At 64.2% G+C, this 10,111-nt stretch overlaps 1 protein-coding gene across 1 annotated transcript; it reads right to left on the bottom strand.

Annotated features, from left to right (window-relative positions):
- Positions 1-4,599: 4,599 nt before the first annotated feature.
- On the bottom strand, positions 4,600-6,254 carry PVALEF (parvalbumin like EF-hand containing). Its single transcript, XM_041724299.1, has 4 exons — positions 6,143-6,254; positions 5,826-5,961; positions 5,486-5,601; positions 4,600-4,689 (listed from the first exon to the last, which is right to left on the bottom strand). Exons 1-4 carry the CDS (start codon positions 6,246-6,248, stop codon positions 4,643-4,645), a joined length of 405 nt encoding a protein of 134 aa, XP_041580233.1. The 5' UTR covers positions 6,249-6,254; the 3' UTR covers positions 4,600-4,642.
- Between the last annotated feature and the right edge of the window lie 3,857 nt (positions 6,255-10,111).

The raw sequence follows: 10,111 nt of genomic DNA, 5'->3' as shown, positions 1-10,111 counted from the left end.
GGCCCCCGTGGCTCCTGGGCTCTGTGGCTCTCGGCCCCATGAGGCTCTCGGCCTCCGTGGCTCCTGGGTCCGTGGCTCTCAGGTCCCGGGGCTGGTCTGCTCTGCCCCAGAAGGGGCTCGGAGGCTCCTCCCCTTCCTCTCCAGGAGCCCTAGCAGCTGCTGTTCTCTCCCAATGGCTGGTGACAGCGTGGCCCTCCCAGGAGACCCTCGTTTTCCTTCCCTCACTTGAGGACACCCCCCCGGAAGTGCGACAGCCGGGAGCCCCTGAGGAGTGGGCACTGGCCAAGAACTGCCCGTGAGGAGGGCGGAGGCCCACCCGAGAGTCGGGAGGCCTGAGAGGGGAGCGCCGAGGTGCTCCTTGCGGACGCGCCTCCCCTCCCTCTGCCGGCCCTCGCTCACCACGGGCCCCCCTTGCTGCCGCCGCCCTCCCCGCTGCCTTGGGGTGTGTCCAGCTGCGGTTTCCTCACCTGCACGAGTCTTTTCTCTCTTTGGTGCTGGGGCGGGGCGCCGCGGGGACACACGCCAGCTCCCTCTGGCCTGACTCCTCCCGGGGCGGGAGCCTGGGCTGGCCCCTGGACAGCGACCCCGAGCCCGAGCCCCTCCTCACGGGCTGTCGCGTCCTGTGAGGTCCCTGGATGGGGAGGAGAGCTCGTGGCCGTGCAGCCGGGTGTGGCTGGGGCGTCCAGTTCCGGGGCATGAGGTGAGGGGGGCTGTCCTGGTCTCTGCGGAGCTCCAGCCCCTGCTCCCCTGTCCCTCGGGGCCAGGGTTGCCCTGCGGCTCACCCTCTCCACCGGCTGTTCCAGGATCCAGGCTGGCCTCCGACGCCTTCTGCTGGAGCCAGGAAGGGCGCGGGGTGGGGCTCCTCGAGGGGAGGGCGGCGGGCACAGCTCAGACCCCTCCCTGGGCTGCAGCTGCAGCCAGAAGGAGCTGGCTGGTCACTGACTGTGGCCAGGCTCCCAGGAGCACGGCGGGGACTGCACGGGGGAAGACAGGTCTTCCTATCGAGGCTCTGACCTCCCTCCACCCACCAAAAAAAAAGGTATTTTTGTCTGAAGCTGTTATTAGGAGTTGCCATGGGGAAGTGGCTGTAAATTACTCAACTACGTAGTTTTGCAAGTAAGGTATCAGCAGATGGGAAGACGGTGGTGTCCAGAGAGCGCGGCAAGCAGGAAAGCCAGGAAACCCGTAGAGATGGGCGGAGGTGATGCTCCAACCAGAGGCAGGCCTGACCTCCCGGCCCAGGTGGCACTGGCCACCACCAGCAGGAGCACCCCAAAGCCCCCTGTGGACAGAAGAGGGAGACACCCTGGGTTTCTGGTGGGGTCCCTTCCCTGGATGACCATGGGTTATAGGGGCAGCTGGAGGGATCTCTGGCGCCACCTCACCTGGACCCCTTCCCAGGCCCCCTGCACCCGTGGCCCTCTGACAACCTGCCTCTGACCCACCACCCTCTCTGGATACAAGTGACAGCACAGATACGTCGTTGAACTTGCGGTTGGATCTGTGCTGCGGGGAACTCGGAGCCAAACAGACCCCCAGCCTGCCGGGTGGGGTGTGCGCTCCTGCAGGGGGCAGGCCAGGGGGCGGGGGCGCTGACTGGCCTTGACCCTTCAGAACTCCTCTACTCCCTTCCCTCGCCTTTAAATGGAATTTTCTTTCCTTTCTCTGACTTCTTGGGGAGAGTTCTTAGACCACTGATGGTCGGGCTTTCCCTTCCCAGTCCACACAGCAAACACTGAGTTTTCTTCCAAGCAACGTGAGGTTTTGGTTTATTGTAGTTTGGTTATTCTTAGGTTCAAGATATTTTCTAATTTCCACAGTGGTTTCTGTGAACTGGGAGTTGTTTTGTGCTGCATTGCTTTTCTTTTTAGTTTACGGTTTCTAACTTGATTTACCTACGGTCAGAAAGTGCCTTCTATATGTTTCTTCAATGCTCTGATTCAATTGAGACTTGCTTTATGGACACCATTTGGGCAATTTTGGTAAATATTTGTTGATTTAAGGAGAATGCAGTTGTTGGATGCAGAGTTGATCTGTATCATTCGGGTTGAGTTCATTCATGGTATTTCTAGTCTCCTGTATCCTTTTTTTTTTTTTTTTAAGATTTTATTTATTTATTCATGAGCAACACAGAGAGAGAGAGAGAGAGAGGCAGAGACACAGGCAGAGGGAGAAGCAGGCTCCATGCAGGGAGCCCGACGTGGGACTCAATCCCGAGTCCCCAGGATCACACCCTGGGCTGCAGCCGGTGCTAAACCGCTGTGCCCCGGGGCTGCCCTCTCCTATATCCTTAATGATTTATTTTCCCTCCTTGCTCTGTTGGTTCCCAAGAGAAATGTTAAAATGTGCCACCATGATTGTGCATCCTCTTTCTCATTCCAGTTGGTTCATTTTTGCTTTATGAATTCTGAGGCTGTGTTAGTGGGTGCGTACATGTTTAGAGCTGTGTGTTTTCCTAGTGAACTGACCCTTCATCTTTATGAAATGGTCCTCTTTGTCTAGCAGTGCCTCTTGCCTGTGGTCTCTTTCATCTGATAGTGGTGCCTGTACCCACTTGCTCACGGTAGTGTTTGTGTGGTGTATCTCTGTGATTCTTTTTACTTTCAGGCTTTGTGTGGTCCTCCAGTTAAGTATAACTTGAAAACAACCACAGATAATATGCAAATAAATGAGTGTGGCCAGGTCTGGCCTGCACTGGGCCATTTTTGGCCCCTGGTCCACAGGGATTTCTTCTGCTCTGAGGGGTAGTGAGGCAGAAGGATTGGCCTAGCTGTAGCCGGACTCCAGTCTCTATGAGGACTGGCTTGGTTCTCCTATCCACACTCCCCACTTCTAGCCCCTTAGAGCCCCAAGCCAAGCCCCTCCTCCTCCTCCCTGGCAGATACCAAACACCCAGGAGGCTGCTGGATGCCCTCCTTAGCTTCTCAGTCTCTTGGCCACTGTTACCAACGACTGATGAGCAACCTGTGCCAACATCGGGCTTACCTCTCAAAGCCTTTCTTCCCGGGGTCTCAGATCCCCATGTCCTTGACACTTTTCTTACTCATAATAAACATAACAAATACATGAATATTATGGTATATTAGTGGGAGGTGAGTACTATGGGGAAAGATACCAGGGCAAGGAGATGCAGAGCATGTAGCAAGGCGAGCGTGATGTGCAAACTGTGGGTTAGGATTGACTTCTTTGGGAGGTCACATTTGAGGGAATTTAGAAGGAGACAAGGGAGTTAGTCATGCAGATGTGAATCTAGAGAAGAGCATGCCAGGCAGGAACAGCCATGCAAAGGGAGCAGCATGGCTGGAATCGGGGCCTGGAGGAGAACCAGGACATGAGGGGCATTCCAAGGACTCGGCTTGACAAGGGAGCCTCTAGAGGGTTCTGAGTGGAGCGATAGATCTGACTTGTTTTTTCTATGTAAGCTCTATACCCACCATGGGGCTTGAACTCATGACACTGAGATCAAGAGTTGCGTGCTCTACCGACTGAGCCAGCCGGGCGCCCCAGATCTGACTTCTATTTTTAAAGGACCTCCCTGCTGCTGGGTTGAGAACCACCTGTCAGAGGGTAGAGGCCGGGCAGCTAATCTGGGGGCTATGGTAGCCACCCAGGCAAGAGGGGTGGTGATCAGGATGGTGGCAGGGACAGGAGGACGTGGCTTCCTGAGGGTGGAGCCAGTGGGATTCTCTGGAAGGTGAGGAGAGGAGGGGGAAGGTCGGGCCCTCTGCCACCTTCACTTTGGGGCTGGTCAGGCCACCTCACACCTTCCTAGAGGGTGTAGAGTCCCACGCAGCAGCGGGAGGACGAAGGCCTCCTGTAAACCCGCCCCAATGCTCACCCCCACTGGTGGACCTGGGGGCCGGGTGGGGGGCCCAGTGCCCTCCGGGGTCCAGGTCCAGGATGGGGGGGGTGCAGCCAGCGCTCCCCACGTGTGGGCCGCAGAGCTCCTGGCCTGATCAGCCCAGGCCCAGGAAGGATGCACAGCCGACTGGTGGGACTAGGGACTCCGTGGAGCTCGGCCTCGGGCTCTAAGTCTGAGATGACGTCTTCACATGACCCGGGGTGTCAGGAAGCCTCGAGGGCTCAGGAGTGGGGAGCAGGGCGCAGGGGGCAGGGAGCCCCGGCCCACAGGTGGGGCCTAAACCACAGGATGGAACCCCCCAGGGGCAAGCAGCGGAGCCTGGAGGCCCAGCTGGGGGCAGAGGGAAGCAGGCAGGCAGAGGACTGACCGCCGGTGTGCGGCTTGGGGCACATGCCAGGTCCCCCTCGGCTGCACCCTGGAGTCGCAGGTGTCCCCACGCTGTGTCCCTGTGCAGCTGTGTGAACCCAGGGCAGCCTAGCGGAGGCCAGCTGGGGCTGGAGAAGGGGTGTCGGTGCCAGGAGCGGCGAGAGCCCCGTGGTGTGGGGACGGGGAGGCTGTGGGGCCGGGGCCGCTGCACCCACCCAGCCAGCCTGCGTGCCCCCCTCACTCCCACACTGGCCCACCCCCCCAGCTCACACACTCCCCCCAAGAAACACTCGGGCTAAATCGTTCATTTAATGACACTGTTCTTCCATTTTCCTGGCATGAACTATGTCCACCCCCATGGCCCCCTCGGTCAAGCATGCAAATGTCCCACGATGCCCAGGGCCGAGCGTGGTACTACTTCTTCTTTGGAACTTTTTCCTTTTTGATCAGTTCAGAAAATTCTAGGATAGGAGACAGATTTCTAGTAAATAATCCCCGGGCCTTGTGCCCCTCAGGGCCTGCAGACCCAATGGGGAGGCACGCCCTATTTTACGAGGGGGGGGTCTCACCTGTAGGGGATCCCGTGGCCTGCCCTGCTGGGCCCTGGGGAGCAGGGCCGACCAGAGCTGTGCCGTCTGCACCCCCCGTGGTTGCTGTGGGCCCTGTGCCCCCACCCAGGGCCTGCGTGGTGGACTAATGATGGACTGGGTCATCCTGCCTTTCTCAGTGGGGAAACTGAGGCCCAGTTGAGAGGCTGGGGCGCTGAGTCCTGAGCCATCCCCTCGGCCAGGCTGCCCTCTGCGATCCTGGGGCTACCTGGCAAGGCAGGCTTTGCGGGCCCAGAGAGCTGAGCTCAGGCTCCCAGCGGGCGGGGCGGTGTGGAGGCCTGTCCGTCCCGGGCCCCGAGCCTCGCTCGGCTGTTCTCAGGGGCCACCGTGCTGCCCTCTGCCTTCTGGTCCCCGAGCCAGCCCGGGGGGTGCTGTGAGGGGACCAGTCCTCGGGGTAGCCACGGGGGCCTTGGGCTCTGGTTCCCACCTTCAAACCTCCCCCTGCCCCTCAGACCACCCCGCCCCCGCCCAGCTGACCCTCGCCCACTTGGAGACCGTGGGCCCCCCGCCCCCGCACACTCAGCATCTCTGACGCTTGGTTTCCCACTGTGCGGGGCTGCACCCACCCACCATGGCCGAGCGCCCCGTGCCCGGGGGTGGGGGCCAACTGGAGGCTCCTGGGGTCCCCCCCCAGTCCGCACCCACCCACCTTCAAAGTCAATCCTCCCGTCGCCGTCCGTGTCGGCCACCTGGATCATGGCCTCGGCCTCCTCGTCCGTCAGCGGGGCGGTGGGCCCACTGCTGGGAATGGTGGACAGGATGTACCTGGGTGGGGGGGCGGGGGGCGGGCTCGGGTCAGAGCTGGGGGTCCGGCCGGCACCCAGTGGTTTGTACGGGGCCCCCTCCCCGTCCTACAGGTGGGGAACGAGCCCTGCTGGAGGGGGTGTCCGGGCCCGGCCCCAGCGTGGAGCGCCTAGACTTTCTGGCCGGGCCCGGCCCCCCGGGGTGCTGGGGGGCTCAGTACCCCACCCCCGGCCGCGGGCCATTACTTGATCTCGTTCCACTCGATGAAGCCGCTCTTGTCCTTGTCCAGGGTCTGGAAGGCCTGGCGGATGGCGCTGTCCAGCTGGCCCGCGGCCTGGAACTTCTGCATGTGCTCCAGGAACTTGAGGTAGTTGAAGGAGCCTGGGACGGCCGGGCGCGGGTCACCGGGGCCCAGGGGGACGCTTCCGCCCTGCGGTGGGGACGGGCCCCTCCCCCCACCCCGCGGGGCCGGCGGCTCAGCCCCGGGAACGGGGAGCCCCCCGATGGGCTCCTGTGTCCGCGGGGCGGGGGGACAGTGCCGGGGACGCGGGGCGCGCTCTACCGTGATGCCTCATGTCCGTGGGCAGCAGCTCTATGTCCTTGTCCGACAGGGACGTGCCCATAGCCAAGGCCATCTTCTTCATCTGAGAGGAGAATTCCTCGTCCATGGTGGCCCTGCGGGGGACGGGAGGCAGCTCGGGGGCGCGCACGGCAGGGGACGGGGCGCTCTGCTCGGACCGGAGCAGACACAGTCCCCGCAGGTGCCAGCTCCTGCCTCCTGAGCAGGGTCCCCAGGGGCCCAGACCAGGTGTGCGGCTGCCCTTGACCGCAGAGGACACTCCTGTACCCGGGGCCCCCCTCTTGCCGGCGGGCCACCCTGAGTGTCGCTTGTTCTCATGGAAGAGGCCGAGGCCCCCAGACGGTCAGTGAAGAGCACAAGGCCCTTCCCTCGGCTCCGAACAGGTGGTGGCTGCCCTCAGCCCCCTCAGCGCCGCCAGGGAACTTCCGTCTGTCCTTCCAGGCCCGCTCAAAGCCGCCTCCTCCGGGAAGCCGCCCCGGTACCCCAGGCCCCACCTCCTTCCACCGTGACTGTGGCCCACAGCCCTGGCCTCGCCCTCCCAGGCCCCGCAGCGGGGCGTGCTGACAGAGGCCAGCCTCGGGTTGGCTCCGGGAGATGGGCGCCCGGGCGCCCCAAGCGGGGAGGCCCGCTGCCCCCCGTTCACGGAGAGTCGCTGTCAAGCAGGAGCCACTGAGGCAGGCCAGGCTTCCAGCCGGGCGGTGGGGGTCTGGTCACAGGCTGAGGGGCCAGCAGGTGGGGACCGGGCTGTCCTGTGGCCCTCAAGGCAGTGCCTTGTGACCTGCCGGGCTCTCGGGTTGCTGTCCCCAGGGGGGGTTGGGTTCTGGGGCTTGTGGCAAAACAGCTATTTCAGAGGCTCCTTGGCCTTCTCAAAAGTTCACGAGGTTGCAGAACTTTCCAGAGCATACTCCCAGGGCCAGGGGGGCAGCCCGGGGGCCCGTGCATCCTGTGTGGGGCTGGGCAGTAGCCGGAGGGGTCTCTACTCTCCTCCCGATAGAGGAGCCACGGGTCAAAGGTTGCAGCTCAACCCTGGCAGGAGCCTGGCGGGGGGCAGGGCTTGCTGCCTATGCCCCCGGACTCCCCGGCCCCGGAGCGCCCCACGGCTGCCCTGGGCCTCGGTCTCCTCATCTGTGGAGTGGGGAGACCCCTGCCCATCCTGCCCCTTCTCAGGGTCAAGTGAGGAGCCAGGAAGGAAGGTAGATGCTGGGGGAAGGGCTCTGGGCCTGAGATGGGCCTGGAGCGGGTCGCCGGCCGTCGTGTCCGGAAGGAGGCTCCTGGGGGGCTGGCCCGGGAGGCGGGGGGCAGCTGCCATCGGAGGCCGGTTCAGAGGCGAGACCCGGCTTCCGCTCTCCCGGGCCAGGGTCTCAGAGCTCCGTGCTGCAAGGAGGTGCCCTGCCCGCCTCTTGGCCACCCAGTCCGACGCCGCTGCTGTCAGGGGTACCCCCGCAGGAAGGCAGGGGAGCCCGAGCTCGGAGCTGGAGCAGGGGCGAGCCCGGGGCCTCGGCTGCCCCATTGGTTTATTTATAGCCCTGATCCAGGGCCCGGGCCGGAGCCGCACTCACCCCAGAGGGAGGCTGACGTGTCCCGCCAGGGCTGGGGGCTGGGAACTGCGGGCACCACACAGAGCCAGCGTCTGGTGCCCCACGGCCCCCCCAGCCTCCTGGGCTGCTCTCACTTGGCGCCTCCCGAGCACGACCCCTCCCTCCCTCCCTCCTCACCCGGACGCCTGCCGTCCTGGGGCCGCGTTCTGCTGGCATCTGCCAGCGAGTCACCCACCAAGCTCAGGTGCTGACGGGAGAAGAACGCTGCACGGGCTGGGGGCAGGGGTAACAGGCGGGGGGCCCGGCAGGGGGGGCCTGGGTCCCAGGGAGCGCGGGGCTGGGGGCTGACAGAGGCCGTGAAGCCGTGAGGGTGCCGCCAGAGTCAGTGGGTCTGTTGGCCCTGGGGCTCCCGGTCCCCCACTCCGCACCCGGGGTCTCGAGGTCTCGGCCTCCCCACACGGCTCCCCAGCTCCTGGCGCTGTCCGAGGCCATGGAAGCCCAAGCATGCGCAGGGCCCACCCCTGCGGCCCCCAGCTGCCTCCAGACTGGGGCTCCCCGGGGACCACCCCTCCCCTTCCGCCTCCTTGCCCTGCGTTCCCTGGGCCTCCCTGTGGCCTCCTCGGCCCCCCGGGCCTCCGCTTGTCCTGCGGATGATAACGCGGCTGGGCAGCCCGGCTGGGCCTGGAGCCCACACCGCCCCTCCCGGGCAGGGCTCACCTCCGCCTGGTTTCCCTCGAGGGTTCTGGGGAGGCAGGTCAGGCTGGGGTGCTGAGAGTCTGCCCCAGGGGCCCCAGCTTTTATACCTGCGAGCACTGGGGCTATTGACAGCCGGGCTGCACCTGTCCCCCCGCGCCCGCCCCTCCCGGCCACTCCCGCCTGGCGCTGCCTCCCCCAGGGGCTCACTGGCACTTGGCACCTCCACGCGGGGCAGGCTGACCCTGGGCAGCGCCCGGCCTCCCCGAGCCCAGGGCGGGGGGGGGAGTGGGCAGCTGGGGGGCAGGTGCGGTGTCTGCCGCGTTAGGTCCACCCTGCCCCCGGCCATACCGTGTGAGGGAGGGCGTCCAGGACGGGCTGGCCGGGGCCGCCAGGGTCACGGGGGCGTGCAGGCTCACCCGCAAGTCCGAGAAGCCACTGGACCGGGGACCTCCTCCGGTGAGCAGCCAGGCCGGGCAGCTGTCCTTTGTCCCTGGGTCACCGTGGGGGGCCAGGGAGCCTCGGTGGGGTGGGCCAAGTGGGGGAGGGCAGGGGAGGGTCCGTGAGCCCCAAGGTCCTGGGGCGCAGGGCCATGGGAACCCAGGCAGCACTGCCCTCTCCCTGGGGGGGCCCTGAAGGACGGTCACCGGCTTGAGCACGAGGAGACCAATGCAGACGCACCCGAGGACTCCTGCCTGACACCCCTCAGGTCCTCTGGTTCTTAACGAGCTGCGCAGACCCCCGGGGCAACCTCTTCCCAGCCCCCGGCCACCACCGGCTGCCCTCCGTGCGGCTTCCCTGCTCCGCATTTTGCACGGCGTGGACGCGGCTCTGAGATCTGCTTTCTCTGCGTGAGAGTCGCTCGCGCGTCCCCGGGAAAATCACACGTTCTATGCGCCGCCTCGTGTAACGGCTTCACACGAGGCCGGCCATGCTCCAGAAAGTTCCTCCGCTGGCCGCCTGCTGCCGGACCCTGAACCGATCCCAGTGTTTCGCTGGTAGAGATGCCGGTTCAGCGTGTCTCTGTGGGGGGCGCCTGTGGCTCCGAGGCCGCCCGGGAGCTCCCAGCGCGGGGTGCACCCCTGCACACGCCCGCGAGGCCCCCAGCAGGCAGCACTTCCCCGCGCCGCACGTGGCCCTACGGGGGAGGCCGCTCCGCACAGGCAGGAGGAGCCACATGCGCCCCGGGCCGATGGACCCCGACCCTCACGCGGACGGGAAGAAGCCAGTCACGGAGGAGCCCGCGGCGCGCGGTGCGGTTTGTATAAAATACCTCGAATTGGCAAATCCACGGACCCGCAGAGACAGAGGGCAGGTCGTGGCTGCCGAGGGCTGGAGGGAAAGGGAGAGAGGAGTCAGTGCTGAACAGGTACAGGCTTTTCTTCTGGAGAGGGGAGAATGTTCTAGAACTGAATAGAGGTGGTGGCTGCACACTGTGAACGTGCTGAATGCCCCTGAATGGTTCACGTTAAAATGATTTGTTTTGCATTATGTGCATTTCCTGGATTTAAAAAAAGGGGGGGGCAGTCCTGGTGGCTCAAGGATTTAGCACCTGCCTTCAGCCCAGGTCGTGATCCTGGGGTCCCGGGATCGAGTCCCACATCGGGCTCCCCCCGTGGAGCCTGCTTCTCCCTCTGCCTGTGTTTCTGCTTCTCTCTCTCTCTCTGTGTCTCTATGAATACATAAATAAAATATTTAAAAAAAAAGGAATAGGGGCCCC

Source organism: Vulpes lagopus, chromosome 12 (genome assembly GCF_018345385.1).
Source record: "Vulpes lagopus strain Blue_001 chromosome 12, ASM1834538v1, whole genome shotgun sequence".
NCBI lineage: Eukaryota > Metazoa > Chordata > Mammalia > Carnivora > Canidae > Vulpes > Vulpes lagopus.
This window is presented reverse-complemented; position numbering and strand designations above follow the sequence as displayed.